This window comes from Fukomys damarensis, unplaced genomic scaffold (assembly GCF_012274545.1).
Source record: "Fukomys damarensis isolate Sample0158 unplaced genomic scaffold, DMR_v1.0_HiC HiC_scaffold_10, whole genome shotgun sequence".
Lineage (NCBI taxonomy): Eukaryota > Metazoa > Chordata > Mammalia > Rodentia > Bathyergidae > Fukomys > Fukomys damarensis.
In genome coordinates, this window is record NW_022900922.1 from 36,203,658 (window position 1) to 36,221,928 (window position 18,271).

At 47.5% G+C, this 18,271-nt stretch overlaps 1 protein-coding gene across 5 annotated transcripts in view; it reads right to left on the reverse strand.

Moving 5' to 3' along the window:
* Positions 1-8,451: 8,451 nt before the first annotated feature.
* The window catches only part of Nqo2 (N-ribosyldihydronicotinamide:quinone reductase 2), a 10,521-nt gene continuing 701 nt past the window's right edge, over positions 8,452-18,271 (reverse strand). The window contains exons 1-7 of one of the 5 annotated variants that reach the window (XM_010622754.3): positions 18,189-18,203; positions 15,587-15,680; positions 13,610-13,774; positions 12,101-12,231; positions 11,045-11,158; positions 10,058-10,159; positions 8,452-9,083 (exon numbers count right to left, since the gene is read on the reverse strand). In XM_010622754.3, the coding sequence (XP_010621056.1) occupies positions 8,907-9,083; positions 10,058-10,159; positions 11,045-11,158; positions 12,101-12,231; positions 13,610-13,774; positions 15,587-15,593 (696 nt within the window). In that variant the 5' untranslated portion in view covers positions 15,594-15,680; positions 18,189-18,203 and the 3' untranslated portion in view covers positions 8,452-8,906. Of the gene's footprint in view, positions 9,084-10,057; positions 10,160-10,724; positions 10,941-11,044; positions 11,159-12,100; positions 12,232-13,609; positions 13,775-15,586; positions 18,257-18,271 lie in introns of those variants that run through there. The other 4 variants (XM_010622753.3, XM_010622751.3, XR_004516535.1 and 1 more) reach the window with 4 other exon arrangements.

The window sequence follows — 18,271 nt, forward strand, 5'->3', positions numbered from 1 at the left end:
ACTGAGAATTTAGAGCATGTGGTCCTTGTGGTCCTGACCTCAGCAGTCTCATTTCCTGAGTAGAAATAGGCTCGTGAGCACCATTCCTTGATGTACCTTATTAGCTGTATGTGTGGTGCTTACATTACCCTGCCATCAGGAGACAGGTGCTCGAATTACATTTAGCTATAGTAAATGCACTGATAGAAGCAAAATCTGAGACATCCCTAGCTTAGCTTCCTCAGCCTTCTTATTTTCCTCAACCATCTTTCTGGCCAGAGACCTCCTCATAGTCCTTCATGTGTTGCCAGCATAGTTGCAGGCTCTGGGGTTGCAGAGTACCTGGGGAGGATTATGCCACCCCCAGAAGTCTTTTCCTTCCATATGGGATGAGATGCTATACTGGCAATGGTCACTCAAGTTTTCACAGGAGTAGGACTAGCAACAACCACCAGACAGGTCTGCACAGCTTGCCCGCTCTGTGCCTACAATAACCTGGGCAAGTGCAAACTGCCCTCTTTATTAGAACCCGTGCAGAGCAGAGGGACATGGCTGGGAGAGGACCGGCTTTACCCATATGCCACTGTGTGGATGATTTAAACAGACGTTGGTCCTAACTGACACCACAGCTGGAATGAATTCTTTTCTGCCCATTCAGAAAGGCTACTGAGGTAGTCAAAGTGCTTCTTAAAGAAATCATCCCCAGATTTGGATGACCCCAGCATCTCTACAATAACAATTTACCTTCTTTTACCTTTCAAATAGCTCAGGAAGTGGCAAAGGCTTTAGGAGTAAAGTACCACCTCCACTCACTCGGTGGCCTCACCCTTCTGGAAAGGTGGAGAGAGCCAACCAGACCCTAAAGTGAGCTCTGGAAAAATTTTGCCAAGAGACCTCTGAGTCCTGGCCCCAATTGTTATTACTGCACAATAAGGGTTTGTAACATGCCCCAAACTGGGCTGTTTGAGCCCATTGGAGATGTTACATAGAAGGCCAATTCTACCTTTGATATAATGGACCCAGAGGCTAGGAGGCTCTTACACTATTTCATCAGTTTGGGCCGTATACAACAGGCTCCAAATGTATGGGAACAGGGTTCTGCCAGCTCCTGGCGGAGACCAAGTGCTTGTAAAAATTTGGAAAAAGAACACCTGTTGACCAGTTAAAACCAAATGGAAGGGCCTCTTTTCAGTGATCCTTGTTACATCCCCCGCAGGAATGGTGGCAGAGATGGATAATTGCTTTCATCTTTCTAGATTAAAGTTAGTCCCACCTGAACAGTCTGAAGAACAAGATCACCCAAAAGGAGAAAACTACAAACTACTCCTGTGAGCCTCTGGAAGACTTGAGATTTCTCTTCAAAAGACAAGAGTCCAGTGCTGCTACAGATAAGTATTTCTCTCTCTCTCTCTTTTTTTTTTTTTTTTTTTTTTTTTTTTTTTTGGTACCAGGGATTGAACTCGGGACCTTGTACTTTCGAGGCAGGCAGCAGAACCACTGAGCTAAATCCCTGGCCCTGCTACAGATAAGTAAACAAGATCTTGCTAATGCTCTCAGGAAGCATGGAAATCTGACTTGCTCCTCACATTTGGGTTAATAATAAAGTTTAATTCTCCTGTCAAACAGGCAGCTCAATGTTCACTCTTGTTGTTTTCTAACAGGGTTTTCCTCAATCCAGCAAGCAAGCCACAGCAGCCCATGGTAGTTGAAGAGTACATAATCCCTAGTAAGTACGGTGTACAGTACACCTCGCCAGTTTAAAGAAGCTATAGAAGACAGACACCACCACTCTTTCAGGTCTCTTAGTGGGAAAAAGTAGGAGGTAGGGCGTGGCAAAGCTGGCTGGGGAAGTAAGTGGGATCCACTAATTAAAAGATCCAAGGACAGCACCAAATAAGTTCCAGGACCCTGTGTGTGGGTGGAACTTCTCGCAGGCTCCCGCGAGATATGGATGACGTATGAGGACACAGACACCACGAGGAGCCCGCTATTGTGACTCTTCATGGTGGCCCACTCTGTGTCTTCTAGACCAGGGTGTATTTTTATTTTTGCTCTTCTCCTCCTTTCCTCTTTTGTTTGGACCAAGTTCGCTCTGCAGAGCTAGTTTTTCCCGAACTTCTTCACCTCTCACTTTTCAAATGAACTTTTGGCACCATTTTTGGCTTGTCTTGTTCAATTCTTTGTTTGAGGCAAGAAAGACCTGGAATACACTTAATTGGCGAGCTATTCCTAAAGGGACACTTGATAATGCCCTTCCTTCTCCTCCTGCTGTTCCTCTGGCTTCTGCTCCTCTCGCCCCTCACCTATGATGCATTCCGTTTAAGAAATCCCTGGAAGACACCTCACCCTTGAAGACTAAATGGTGAACACCCTCTGCCAGACATGGCTGCAGAGAAGGCCAGGTACGTACGCATGTGGGCCAGGGCCACAACATTTTGCATGACAAACTCTAGGTGCTGGTCTCTCAGGCCCTAAAGAGCAAAGGTGGTTCATGATCCTCAAATAGCAGCGTTTTAGGCCCATTGTCAAGCATGGGGTTGAGAATCAAATGTGTTATTGTTTTCATCTTAATCCCCAAGGCCCATATTTCAGGTCTTGGAAAAGTGTCTTTTCCCTTGAAGATTTTATTTATGGCTCCAACTGGGAGGATTACAAAAAGGGTATATCCCTTGATAGGTGTGGTTATTTTTCCAGTTAAAATCCCGTTCTCCAGAGTACACTGTGCTAGGGGAGAGGAGCATTCTCATCACCCCCAGGGGGGTAAATTCCCCTGAAGAATGTCCCCTCAAGTGCTCCCCTGCTGACCCCTGCTGGCTGAGCGCAGCCTGGATTCGTCTGCAGTGTTGGCTTGGGGATCGAAACTTTCATTTTCCTCCAGTAAATGTCACGGGTCCCCAAATACTTTCAGAGCTGAGCTCCCTCTTCTACTCTGAATTGCACAAGAACCTCTGTGGATTTTACAACTTTTTCTTCCAAACCTCAAAAGCGTAAGCAAGCTGGAAAGTCTGTTCTACTCCCTACCCTCGTTCTTCTGACTCTCCCATTTGGGTGTCATCGTTGGGCCCTGCATGACTCAAGAGCACGTCTGTCGCCTGGATGGACACGCTCTTGGTTGCATTTTGGCCGCTCATGAGCGCCCGCCCCCTAGTGGCCACGAGGACACTGACACCCCTTCCCCCGTGTTAGATGTCCACTAAGTCATGCCGTGCCCGCGGTGACACCTACCCATAAGCAAAGATGTCAGTGCAAATGAACAATAGCACAGCGTTCTAGCGGTCTACATCCACCAGCCTAGCGGGTATCTTAAAGTTTAGACGGCATCGAGTGTTAGTGAGAATGGAAGGTGATGGAGAATTTAAACATATTATTACCCAGTAATAAAATAATTAACTATAGGTACACACATTGAGATGTATCTATTTTATAACTTAAAAGTTGACGGAAAATAAAGCAAGTTATAGAATACCCCTTTCTAAGAACAAAAACATGCCAAATAAAAGTCACTCAGGGTTACATACTCGGGTAGTAAAATTATAATTAAATATTCATAGTAGTAATGTGATGATAAGGGTTCCCGGTCTTCAAAGGAACCATTTGTGTTCTCTATCTTAAACCAATTACGCTTTCACTGGGTAATAAGATGCGGAAGTTCTCCATCACCCTCATTCTTTAGATGCCATCCAAACTTCAGGATACCTGCTAGGGAGATGGATGTAGCCTCCTAGAACACTGTGCTATTATTCATTTGCATTTATTTTAATCATTAAGCTGACATCTTTGCTTATGTTCATTGGCCAAGTCTTCTGCAAAATGTCTTGTGTATGTGTGTTTTCTCATACTCCCTCCTGCATATGCCATTTATCTGAGTTATTTTCAGTCTTTCTTCTTTGAACATTCAAAGAAATAAACATCCTTCCAAATGCTGTTTGAGATATACCCCACAGGACTGGCTTTGAACTCATTGTATAGCCCAGGCTGGCTTTGAATAAATTCATAGTGGTCCTCCTGCCTCAGCCTCCTGAGTGCTGGGATTACAGGTGTATGCCACCAGACCTACTTGACTTATTGAAATGTCTTTATTTTATTCTAATAATTGAAAAGAAAATCCAGATCTACAGTTGTCCTTTTTTGCGACACTATTGCATTGTTTACTTGTTCCTGTTGTTGCTACTGGGAAACCTGTTGTCAGTTAAACTGTTGCTCCATTATAGTTGATCTGGTTTTCTCTGTTTTATGGTCCACAGTTCCACCATGCTACAACTGAATATTGGATTTGCTTGCCCTCCTTGAGACTATTGCTGTAGCAAGTGTCTGGGTACTAGTGTCTGAGTTCGGAGGAGTTCTGGGCCCTTCTCTTTTCTGAATATGGCACCCACCATTTTCTCAGCCTGGAAGTCCAGTTAAAACCAGATTACATCATTTTACTTCATTCTCCATGCCTCTTAACTGTCTTTCCTCATTTATTTGTCCAAATCTTCACTTCATTAATTCTATCAGGGTCTAATATTTGACACAGTCAGACTTTAGTTGTAATTTGTATGTATTTCCATTCTACAAGATCTACTCAGTTTTCAAATTTATCCCACCACTTTTGAAGTCTCTGAACATTTTAAACATGGTATATTTGGTTTATACAGTTATTTTGTTACATAGCTCATAATGCCAGTATTTGAAGCTCATGGGTGAGTAAATCTATTACTAGGTGGTTTTGCTTATTCACAGTAATGTTGTCTTGTTTCCTTGTGTTTGGTAATGCTGGAGGGCTCATATCCAGTTGACCTTAATAGAGGGAATCCTCAGAGGCACAGGATGATGTTTCTCTCCAGAAATAATTTATTTTTTACTATACCAACGGTCACTATCACTTGGAGCCACTTGATTTCTTTAGATTTTAAATGTCTGTAGAATAAAGTCCAATCCAAGATTCCATGTTACAGAAGAGATATTTTTCCATCCAGAGCTGAGAAGGAAATAGGTTACCTGTCTGTCTCCTTCTAAGAGCAGATGTGTTTTTCCACCCATCTTTTCATAAAGGCAGAATCCCTTTGCACAGGGTCCCAGCTCAGTTGTCCATGTCACACACTTACAGGTTGGTCTCACCCAATTTTTCCAGGTTATCAGTATCAGATCCTGCTATGGCTTGAATGTAGGTGTCCCCCAAAGTCTCATATGCTCAAAGGTGGTTGGATCTAGGGTATGTGAATATGGATTAAGGGTGTGCTGACTAAATTAGTTCACTGACTGGCTTAGTTCTGGATGTGGATAAAGAAAAGGCCCACTCTGGGTGTGGGTGGCATTAACCATTATGCTTGTACCCTTGATGAGATAAAAGGGAAAGGGAGGCTCACTGCTTCCTGCCTGCCTTGCCATGGACTGTTTCTCTGAGACCCCACTCTGCCCTGCCACCCTGCATTGGAGCCAGCCAACTAAGGACTGAAACATCTACAAACTCTAAGCCAAAATAAACCTTTCCTCCTTTAACTTGTGGGTGTCAGGTATTTTGTTCCAGCAATGAAAAGGTAACCAACATAGTCCTGGAGGAAGCCACACGTCTTTACTACTCTCTTGTCAGCAACTAGTTTTGTTGTGGTGTGAGGAGTTTGGGGATTTGCTTAAATGTTTCCCTTAGTTTCTTATGACCTCAATAATGCATGTAAGTTTTACTGCTGCAAAGCTTCTCCAAATCTCCTGTCTGCCACAGAGCAAGAAATGAAAATGTCAGCAGGATTTTAACCTACTGGCAAAAGAATCTCTGATGCATAAAACTTGCAGTCCTTGTTGTGAGAGGGCAGCTCAAATTTATAGTTCTGTGAATTCCCCTGTAGAGTTCTTGGGGGGTCACTTCCTAAAACCAGCTGTATTCACTGCCATTCCAGTTCCTGTACTACTCACCTCAGCCCAAGCTCTTGACAAGGCTGCCCTAGTTTGCCCTCAGCTCGCCCACCTGTAGTGGTGAAACCCTGGACAAGTTATTGTAATTCTGTGATTTTTTTTCCTCCATCTGTAAAATGGGGATCCTAGTAAAAATCTCTTTATAGACTGCCAGTTCCTTCTGGGATAAATCAGTACCGAACTTTGGTTCTTGTAGGTAATAGGAAACAGGAAAGCAGATCTTTTGAAAAATTACAGAGGACCAAGAGACAGAAGGAGCAGGGAGGAAGGACAGGGGAAAAAAATTAAAATGTGTTATGTACATGTACCAATTCCCCATGAGGAATGTAATCGTGTGCTGTAAACGTGCTCATAAAAACAAAATTTAAAAATTTCTATCACTGATTCAAGAGCTCAAATGACACATGATCTGATTCCTGATAAGCTTTAGTCCCAGTGCATTTTCATGAAACAAGTGGCTAGATGCACTGCACATCAGTAATGCTTGTCTTTCACATCGTGACATTTGCCTGCCTCCCTCTTCCCTGGGTTCAAGGCACCAACTGTGCCCTGGAGCTCTGAGAATTTCCCGCCAGCTCCTGCTACTTTCTAACATGGAGCAACATACATGTCCTTCCTCTTTTTTAACAACCTTCACATAAAGAAGCTCAAAGACCTAACTGTACAGCCAAAGACACCTTTGTGAATCCACAAGTGCCCAGTGCTCCTAAGAGATATGGTGCCTTAAAACAGAGCCACGGCTGCAGTCACTTCCCTTTGTTTTTGAACAGTAATCCTGCCACCCTGGAGATGCTGGATTTATTTTTATATTTCACCACAGTAAGATAAGATTTTAAAAACCAATGATTGGTGGAGAGAGCTAATAGGATCTAATCAAGGTTCCAGCTCTCAAATTGCTAGCAATTTTGCTTGGAAGACAATCAACTTGACTTTGGCATATGCGAGGTCACATTGATGCCATCTCAGGGCAACAGGGCTCCAGAACCCTGGGCATGCAGCAAGAACCCTTCCTTTTGAAATTCCTATCCCTCATCCTGACACTTAGGAGTTGGCAAGGGAGGATGGAGGGCTTCCTGCCCAAAGGACCCCAGAACACGGCTCTCACATGCAGTGCTGCTGTCCAGCTGCCAGCCTCTCACACAGCTGCAGCCTGCTGAACAGGGAGGAGTAGGAAGCTGAGCTGCCCAATGCGTTCTTGGGTTGGCAGGAAAAAAGGAGACAGCTCCAGGGCATTTCTCGCCACTTGGCCTCCTGAGCCTTCAGGCCCCTATTAAGAGTGGGAACCAGGAGCACCGTTGCACCATTTCTGCAAGCACCAGAGCAGAGGAGAAACCACAGAATGAGCAACAAACCCTGAAGTGTCCAGAGGTTGGAAGTCCATGACTTCTCACGCCCGTGCTCAGAGCAACACAAGCCCATTCACAGGGGAGCAGTCCTGCTGAGAGCCGCTCTCCGCCACTTGCAATGTAGGCTGGGTGCACATGGGCACAGCCCTCGCTCTCTAACAGGTGTGCAGGGAGCAGGTGCCAGGGAAGTCTGGGCTGAGGAGGAGGCTCCTTCTCTTTGAAAGACATTCAGATGGAGGAATGTGGGGTAGTGGTCGCCATCTTCAAACCTTCGGTGCAAAGTGGTTTGCAGGGTGGGAAACTCCGTCCAACATGGGATGGGGCTAAAGAGGACTGGGCTGAAGGGAGTGCAAGGCTGAGAGGGTGGGAACTTCCTTCATGTCCCTGGAGCCAAGGCGCAGGCAGTGGCCCAGAGTCACCACTGCTTTGCAAAGGGCAGGGCTTTCTAAAGTAAGGCGTTTCGGGAGCACCTCAGTACAGCCAGGATGGACGCCCAGCATTAAAGGACTTATATGGGAAAAGATGCTTGAAAAACAAGGAGGTGGGGAGATTTTGAAGCAAATATTTCTGAAATGAACTCTTAAAAAGTAGGTCCAGAAAGAGACCCAGAAGACAATTCCAAGCAAGGCTTAAAAAAAAATGTCTTGGAAAGATCAGCCTGAATATGGCTTCAAAAATAATCAGGAAAAAAATGGTCCTGAGGGAAAAGTAGGAAGAAAGTGGCCCTGAGAAAGTATTCATGAAGAAGACTTGGAAGAGAGTTAGGAAGACTCGAAAGAAAGAAAGAGGTATTTGGAAAAGTATTCAATGTGGGAAGGAAATGCAGTTGAGGAGGATGTGAAGGAGCTGCTGCAGAGGTGCGGAGGCTGCAGGGGAAAGGAAGTGGTGTGAAGACCATGATCCCAACGGGGACCTGTTCAGGAAGTCCAGGGGAGTCTGGGCTCTGGGGCTGGTGCTGGGAAGATGGTGCCCTGGGCGCGGGTGGCAGCTCTGTCCTCAGCAGTGATGACAAAGAGTGGGAGGGTGACGCCAATAGGACAGGCAAGGGTGACGGAGATGGTGATATCTGAACCCTTAAACTCACGCTCGTGGACTCACTCACATTCATCCTCCAGGGACCTGGGCCTGCGCTTCGGGGTAACTCACTGTCGTGTTCCAGGACTGTGCACACAATGACCAGAGGCCACCAGGCTAAGGCACTGAAATTTTTATTGTAATGCATACTAAATGATTTTAAAAACATGGTAACTAGCCATTCAATTAAAACTTCATGGTCACAATGCAAGTATAAAGAGAAAGAAAGAAAAAACAAGTACAAACATAGCACTAAAACATTAGCTGTGAATGGATTAAACTTTCCTATGAAAGTAAAGAACTCTGAAGTTGAGTCATGAAATAAAACCATCCAAACAAAAAAAGAACAAATCCAGCTCCACGTCCAGAGATCTGGAAATTAAAACTTCCCTGAAGACCGAACACAGTGAGACATGTTTAGATAAATGCTAAAGAAATGAAAAGTTGGGTGAACACTGACCAGCTGACAGAATCCATGAAAACAAGCCACTGTAGTGGACTATGTGACCCGGCTGGACTCACCCGTGGGCACATGCACTAGATCTGGTTCTCTGTGGGAACCTTGCTTCATGACAGCGTCTGCTCCTGTGCGCGTGGGTCTCCGAGATGCAGGTGTTACTGCCCGAAGTACCACGGTGGCGAGCACTGGATGGGCTCTTCGGTCCACAGGCTCTTCAACCGCTGGGTCCATGAGGCCACCATCGATTTTCTTTCTTCTTCTGATGAATACTCAGGAGCAAAACTGATCTGAGGTGCAAGGACTTTAAATCCACAGAAGTGCAATGTGCCATGCTAAAGCCACAGAGAAGAGAGCACCGGTCAGAAGCCATGCCTGTTAGGTGCGTTAGATTAATGAATGAAGGGGAAGCGTAGGAAGCAAACTTTCAGGAAGTCGTTAAATGACTCCAATGCTATGCTGTAACTGAACAAAGCAGACTCTCCTCCAAGGTGGGATGGAAGGCTTAAGAAATGAGGGGAAGAACTTGGAAGACAATCAACTTGACTTTGGCATACGCGAGGTCACATTGATGCCATCTCAGGGCAACAGGGCTCCAGAACCCTGGGCATGCAGCAAGAACCCTGCCTTTTGAAATTCCTATCCCTCATCCTGACACTTAGGAGTTGGCAAGGGAGGATGGAGGGCAGCCACAATGGATGAGCTGCGCTTACCAATGATCGTGCTTACCACTGATTGTGCCGCTACCCTTAGATTTTGGATCTCCCAGGTCCCTGTCCTGGAGCCCGCTCCAGCTTTGCCCACAGCCACCCAGCCTGCTGCCACCCCTAGGCCCAGGGTGCACTTGGGCAGAGGTGTCCGTCTGGGAGTGCAGCCTGGGAGACAGGACTGCAGGGCAGGAAGGACAGAGTCGGGTCCCAGGAGGGGCTGTGCTCTCCACGAGGTGGGCTGGGGCCCGCTTCTCACCAGGGCCCAGCATGGTGCTGGCTTCATGAGCACTGCTGTGTGGGTGGCTGTGCAACTGAACCCCTAGCTCATCTCACACACACACACCTAGCACCATCGGAGGCCATTTCAGTCCCCAGAAAACAGACAACACCCTACACAGGTCTGGCTTGGCTTCAGGTCGAACGATAGTAAAGGCTGTGATTATTATAATACATGTCTTCCCTACTGGCCAACTTCTACTGTGCTGCCATGGGGAAGATTAAAAACGGGAGCAAGTTACCAGTTTCTGTAATGAGACAGAGAATGCTGTGTGCTGTCGGCTCTCCAGACAGCATGGTGGAGAAGCCTCTCGCTTGCTTACCTGCAGTGGCCACAGGAAGTACCGGAAGTCTCCATAGTCACCCGCTTTTGTGTAACTGCTGGCTACACCTCCTGTGGTTAAGGAAAGGAGGGCTAATTTCCTCTGTGCAGAGAAAGGAAAGGTGTTAGTGTAGTTGACAGATGAGGATGGATGGTTCATAGTGGCTGGGGTGGACAGACGTCAACACCCCATCTTCCAGGCGACCACCACGTGATGAAGACAAAGGGGACAAAACACCCAGTGACAGGTGAGTGGACCTAAAAATGCTACCGTGTGCAGGCTTCTAGCGGGCTGGGCGTCAGGTGTGGTGTCCTCAGTGGACCCTGGGCTGGAGGCGACCGCAGCCACTAACAAATGGCGTGTCACTCACCTCCCAAGACAGAGCCTGGTTACTCGGGCTGTTTGCCTCATATGCATTTATTTTATTTTAGTTTTGGTAGCGGGGATTGAACTCTGGTGAGGCAGGTGGTGGAAACATCAAGCCAAATCCCCGGCACATATGCATATTTTATTTATTTTGGTACAAGCAATTGAACTCAGGTCCTTGCACTTGTGAGGAAGGCCCCGGAACCACTGAGCTAAATACTCTGCATTTATTTTTGAGGCATCAGAACTTGAGAAATCATTTATTCCAGTAGGAAAATGCTTTAGTAAGAAGTTCACGCACACTGAGCATCTACCAGGTCCCATGCGTGGCCACTGCACCAGGCAGGTGTCCCAAGGCACGTGGCGCTCAGCTGTGGACCCATGCGAGTCCAGGCTGGTCACTCATCTCAAGCCAAAGTGCCTCTGGCCCAGGCTGACCACCGCCCTCCTTTGCTGTGCATGCGCCGGCTCCTCGACTGGACAGAGCACGCCAGGCACACAGGGACTCAACCAGTACCTGCTTTACAAAAGGAAGCAAAGTAGAGCAGGCAGTTGGCAGCTACCACTCCTCCTGCCTCCCACTCCAGCAACCTACAGCGATCCGAGTCCCGGAGCACCCACCTTGAGAAAACCAGAATCGTAGAATCCGGGGATGTCGAAGGCGAAGCCCTGGCACAACACCCTGTCCATCCAGCCCTTCATGATGGCTGGCACGCTGAACCAGTACAGCGGGAACTGGGGCGGCACATGGGGGAAACACGAGGTGGCTCAGGCCCCTGGTGATGGGGAGCCAGCTAGCTCATCATCCTCCTTTCCCGCATGGTCTGCTCGGGTGTGCCTGTGCACAGGGAGCATGTGGTGGGAGAGGCCGAGCAGACACTGGTCCCAGATGCTACCACTACAGTGGCTCTGTGTCTCCCAGCAATTGAGGGGGACAAGTGGGGTATGGAAAGGAGCTCCCCTTCTGTGCCTGGGCGGAGCTGCTGGCATCTGGAAGTCGATCAGGACCCTGAAGACCCCTTGCTTGGGAAGTCTGGATGGAGGGCATCTGGTCCCCGGTGTGCAGTGAGAGCTGACCGAGGCTCCTGCCCAGCCATGGGCACCTATCCCTGACATCCAGGAGACACAGGAGGCCAGGACATGGCCACAGCTGCCTGCCTGCCAAGTGCTGCTGGGGAGGTGAGCCACAGTGTGGGGCTGGGGACAAATACACAGAAGGTGCCGTGTGTATGTGTGTGTGTATGTGTGTGGGTGTGAAGCAAGCAGCAAGAAGACAGAAACAAGAATTTCCTTTAAGAATTGGCACTGAAAGCCGGAGCTGCTTTCCACCCAAGCGATCCTGCCGCACACCCTTTGGGAACTCTGGCTCTCAAGTGGCCTGGCACACAGAGGACGGGGACGGGTGGGGAGCGAATGAAAGCAACAAGACCAACATGATTCAGATGTTCCCAGCCACTGGGTCACCAGAAAAGTCCTCCTTCCTATTTACTTAGAGGTCAGGGTTGTGAGTGAATCTCCTTACTAACTAGGTAAAGTACTGTGACTGAATGTTGCGCTCAAGTTAGTTTCAGTGTGCTGAAATGTTGGTACCACTTGTAGGAGTGCATAATGCAGTACTTGGAAGGAGTCTGTACATGATGAATCTGACCTCAAACATGAACTGGAGAAAGAACCAACCTGAAATATCACTAGATCAGCTTCCTGCACCTTTTTCTGTTCAGCAAGGATGTCGCCAGCCAGCGCCCCCTTCTTGAAGGCTTCGTGGGCCTCCACCCCATAATTGAAGCTGTCGGGGTTGGAGAGGGTACCTAGGGGGAGACAGAGGCTCTCACTCCCAGGTGAGCATCCAAACTTCCCCGCCACCCACCCAGAACCGGGGGGGCAGCTCCTCTGAGACAGGATGGGCACTGTAGGTTAGTCAGTCCTCTGAACTTAACGAGCCTCAAGGAAGATGTCACCAAGTTTCTTTTCCAACCTGGAAAGCTTCTTCAAAACAATTTATGGAAAAGTAATGTAAATATTGTTAGAAAAACTATAAGAAAATGGGGTAAGAGGGCGACCTAATTTGGATCACAGCGGAGGTGGTGTTTTAAATCCTGGATCCCGCAGTAAGTGGTGATGAGATGTCTCAGCAGGTGTTTGGAGGAAAACTAGACCCTTATTGCATTGTACACAAAAATAAATTGCAAAGACATAAAGTATTTTAATCTACAAAGGAGAATCTGTCAAATGCTAGATGGAACTATAAAACTTATCTTAGTCCATGTAAGTATGGCATAAAATCCAGAAGTCCTAGAAGAAAAAGACTGATCACAAAATAAGTGAATAAAATCCTGTGTACAAAAAGCTACCATAAGCAAACTCAAACCAAAATAATAACAACAGATTATAAGTACTTGCAACTCATATCCTATACTATACTATAGGTTAATTTGTTGAATATCTAGAGCTCTTTAATAAGAAAAAGACCAATACCTAATAAAAAATGAACAGATAATTTAAGCAAAGAGAATATTAAATATTTTATTAAAATATTAATCTAAATAAATACCGAGTAGAACATAAACTATTAAGATATTAAATCTCACTTATAGTGAGAGATGGAAAAACCAGAACTGTACCAGGAGACCATTTTTCCAACTGTTAGACCAGCAATGATCAAAATACTGGTAACAACAAAAAAAAGCTTTTGCAAACATTGCTGGCAGTTGTGTGAACTGGTACATCATTCATGGAAAGCAACTTTATATTATCTATGAAAATTAAAAATGCACACCCTTCTGAGCAGCTATTCCACTTCTAGATAAACCAGCACATGCGCAAAAACCTCTATGACTGTTATTAATTCACTGCAGTTAATCATAGCAAAGAATCAGAAACGAACTTAGTAGGGGCTAAACATGAGGTGCTGTTCAGGGAATACCTTTTACAGTAGAAAGACGCAAACAACAAACAAAATAATGTGTACAACATGCTACCCTCTTTGTGAAACCTGGAGGAAAACCACCTCGGGAAACACGGGGAAGGCTGTCATGGGCTTGGAAGGCTGAGGGACAGGGAAAGGGACAGGCACTGGGGACCCAGAGACTTTATATCAGTCCTCACAATCAGCTTTTCAAGAGCTGTTTAAAATTGTAAAAGCAAAGGAAGAAAGTTTACAAATGGAGTTCGTGGGCCACAGCTCACCCGTGATGTCGCTCCTGGTGGCCCTCGGCTCGAATCCCATGGCGTATAAGTCGGACACAGCGACAGCACAGCCCTGCGCGCTCAACTCTCGCACGGCTGCGTCCTTCAGGGCCGCGTTGAAAGACATGGGCTCCTGGTGCGCATAGACGATCAGCACTTTCTTCCCTGTGCAGGAGGAGATGGTGCTCAGGACCCAGCGAAGTCACTGCGGCTCAGGCTGAGAAGCAGCCTTTTTAAGGCTTGACGACTTGAAAACAAGGAGCACTTTAAAAATAGTTCATCCTGTATGTTTCCTTGTAGCTCAGCATTACGAGAATTACAAATACACGCCAAGTATCCCTATCTGACATGTGCGGGGCCAGAGCGTTTCAGACTGGGGATTTCTTTAGATTCCGGAATATTTGCATAGACTTTATAGGCAGAGAATCCCTGCTCTGAAAATTCGAAACGAGAAATGCTCTAAAATCTGAAATTTTGTGCTAAAAATTTCAGATTCTGGAGTATTTTGATCATGTGCTCAAAAAGTTTTAGATCTTTGGGTTTGGCATGCTCAACACACACATTGGCACAGGGACCAAGTTATGCTGCCTAAAAAGTAAATCCTCCTAAAGCCCGATCTCACTTGGACAGCTTCTGTGACGCCTGTCAGTCCTCCTGTGCTGTGGTTTAGACCTAACATGGCCCCCGGAACACACGTGTAAGGAAGGTCAGGGGATCGCAGGACCCGGCACTCCACCGTGGATTTGTTCACTGGAGTTGAGTCCACGAGCTGTTAGTAGAGGAGCCTGGGTAGACCCCGGTCTTGGGGCGTGGTCTGGAAGGGTGCATCTCTCACCCTGGCTCCTTCCTCCTATCTGCTCCTGGCAGCCAAGGTTGGAGCATCTGTTCCTCTCCTGCCCCTCTGCTGCTCTTTTCTGCCTTCGAGCCTCCCAAACATGGACGGACACTGAGAAAGACAAACGTCTCCCCCTTTAAGCTGTGGGTGTTGGGTATTTTGTCCCAGTGAGGACAAAGTGACTCAGACATTCCCTGTAAGATCTAAGCTTCTGTGCCAATCTGACACTGGCAGGCACCAGCGATGACACCTTTTATTGGGCACACTCTGCTTCCACATCCCCCGGGGCCCTTGAAACCTGGCACGTGTGCCATGAAGCTTTGACACTATAAAACTCCAGTATTATAAAGAAACTGTAGTTGGGGGGGTACCCAAGGAATTGGCACCGACACGAGCGTGTTTATGGTGTGTGCGTGAGAGACACAAAAGTAAAGATGGGGCTTGGGACGTAGATCAGTGGTAGAGCACATGCTTAAGCATACATGAAATGCTGGATTTGAGCTCCACCACTGGAAAAGAAAGATAATAAAGACATAACTCGATAACTACTTTTTTTTTTTTTTTGGTTTTTTTGAGACAGGGTCTCACTATGTAGTTGAGACTGACCTGGAACTCACTATGTAGCCCAGGCTGAAGTCACAGCAATCCTCCTGTCTCAGCCTCCTGAGTGCTGGGATTAAAGGTGTGTGCCACCACGCCCAGCTTTCCATAAATAATTTTAAGGACCTACTTTGACCCAGGGATGATTACAGAGACTGGAGGCAGGGTGAAGACAGGGTAGGCATAGCCCCACTTTTGAGAAATGTCCATTCTGGATGGAGTAGAAATGGACAGTAAAACAAAGAAGCAAATACAAAACAGAATAATTCCAGATGGTGATCAATGTCAAAAAGAAATGGGTTTGGATTTCTTTGGTAATAGGTGATGTATTCCACTTCTTTTTTTTTTTTTTTTGGTTTTTTTGAGACAGGGTCTCACTATGTAATTGAGACTGACCTGGAACTCACTATGTATTCCAGGCTGGTCTCGAACTCATAGCAATCCTCCTGCCTCAGCCTCCAGTGCAAGGATTACAGGCGTGAGCCACCACGCCCGGCCTCCACTTCTTATTAGAAGTCTAAAGCCCCACAACAAGCCATCACCTGCCATGTTATAGAAGGACAGATTCTCTCACTGATTCAGTATGGTGGCCCTGGGTGTTCAGATGTAGTTGCTCTTCTTGGTGGAAGCAACAATCTGGAAAAGAAAATAACCTCAGGGGGAGGGAAAGGCAGGGAGGTCAAACTGTACTGAATCATGGCTTCATGAAGGACAGACAAACACATCAGACAAAAAGGCGCCTCCAGAGAGACAAGGCATACTCCGGAGAAGAAGGCCTTAGGAAACAAATCATGCAAGATGTCAAAGCCAGAACTTTCCAAAATTTTTTCTGAGGGGACTTGAAATCTTCCACAAAGGCAGTGTTAGAGAGGAGAACCTGGGAAATGAGCTACAGCTGGGAAGGACTTGTGCTTTCTGGGCCTTCCGGTCTCTCCAAGATGCCCCCTTAGAAAACAGATGAGCCTGAGGAGAGGAAGGGCAGGGCCACCAAACTATACTACTGGGCACATGAAGGCAGAGCTGGCACTGGAGAAGTGGTGGGGCATTGTTACTAGGTGGTACCAGGTCGGCCTTTTTTCTCCACTTGTGAAAAAGGGGACTTGGGTTAGACCTGGTTTCCAGCCAGTGATCCCAAAGTTTCTGCAGGGAGATGGCTTAGGCCGATGGAGACTTCCCATAAGAGGGACTTGGTCCAGATCCCAGGCAGGGCTGTGTAACCTGCGAGTCCCTTTGCCACTTTGTGCCCCAGCCTTCAGGACTACAAGGCCACAGCAGGGCCCAGTGGGGCAAGAGAGGCAGTACACACGGATGGTGGCCAGCACACGACGTGGTTCTAGGGGCTGGGGATGAACTCTGTGTGTGCTTTGCTCCTCTGGGAAAATGTGAGTTCTCCCCAGCAGGCCTCAAAGGCACAGAGGAGGCCTGCATCTGCTTTACCCCACCACTATCTGCAAAATAACTGTGTCACTCTGGGGGAGACAAGGGCCCTCCCACACACCCACTTGCACTGTCAGAAAAAGCAACTCAGGTAAAACTCAATCACAAAAAAAAGAAAAAAAAAAACAAACTCAACTCAAAGGTAAGCAAAGGGAGGTTAGGGATGTAGCTCAGGGCTAGAGTGCTTGCTTAGCCAGGGCAGAGAGCCAACAAAACCAAAACCAAAAAAGGGCAAAGGACTCAAACAGACCTTTCTCCAAGGAATACAAATGGTCAATAAGCCCTGAAAAGTTGCTCAACATCACTAGTCATCAGGGAAATAAAAATCAAAACAAATAATACATCACACCACAGCCATTAGAATGGCTACTATCAAGAAAAACAGGAAACAGCAAGGGTTGGAGCGAAGTGCAGGTTGGAACTCTTGGCACCACTGAAGGGGATGTGACATAGTCCAGCTATGGAGAACAGTACAGAGATGCCTCAAAAAAGTAAACATGATCCAGCAATTCTGCTTGCGTATAAACTCAAAAGAATTGAAGCAGGGTCTTGGAGAACCATGTGCCCACCCACCTTCATAACAGCATAATTCAAAGGCCAAAAGGGAAAGCCACCCTCTGTTGGGCACTGCCCTAGGTGCTGAGGTACCAAGGTGGACAAAATAGGTAAGGACAGAAATTAGACTCTTCTGGGGCAACAGACAATACATAATTAAATGAAAAAGCAGCCAAAGCACAGAATTCCAGCTGGAGATTAAGTAGCACTGGTGATGGCGATAGTGATTGTGCTAAGAAATAAAGGGCTCCATGGGTGAGACAGCAGGGGTCGCCTTGCTGTTTGCTCCTAGACAAGTGGTCCAAGAAGGCATCTCCCAACTGGGACAGCGGATGGAGATGTAGAGCCAGCCAGCGAGGATCTGGGGAACAGAAGTCCTGCCATAGCCTAGCAGGTGAGGGCTGAGGCTAGGACGGCCTGCACAGCAGGAGGGGCCTGTGGCTTTGGATAAGGTAGATGGGATGTGTCAAAGAGCTGGGTGGAGTCCAGAGGTTTTGATCTGAGGCCCAGAGGGTTTACTCTTGTGACAAGGCAGGATTGAACCTTGCAGGGTTCCCACTGGCACTTCACAAGGCACCACCGCGTCCTGAGATTCCCTGAGTGCGGAGCCAGGAATCTCAGGTGGGGTCCAATGTCCCTAGGCCAACCTGCACTCCTGCACTGCGCTGGGCCGCCACCCACAGGGACGCCCCATCTCCTGCAACTCCCCTAGGGGCATAAAATAAGGAAGTGGAGCCCAAGAGATGAGGGGCTTGTCCCCAAGGGTAGAGGTTTCCAATCCGGGACTGGAGAGCCTTGCGCTATCCACAGCGCCCTATGACTTGCCCACACAGCACATCGAGCACACGCTGGTATTTTTGTGTATACACAGTTTCCTCCGGAACCGCTCCCGGAAGCTCTAAACGTCTTCACTGTGTTATGTACTCCGTCTTTCCACACAGCCGGTCCCACTGCCTGCCTGCCCTCCCGCGCCCTCCCATTCCTGGGCACTTAAGTTTGTTCCATTCGCGTTCCCCCGCACGATCTTCACAGTTCCCTCTCATGCGCTACTTTGGCTGAGATTTACAGATATTCACGGCTACAGAAGCTGTTATTTTCGGGAGGTTAGTGATTAAAAGAGCTCATTCCCCTCCCGGGGACTTTAACCCCGACCTTGGAGGTGGGGGGCTCCGTGCTGCCCAGCGGCGAGAGCGGCCCAGAGGGGCGCGTTCGGGTCAGTACCCGCCTGGCACGCG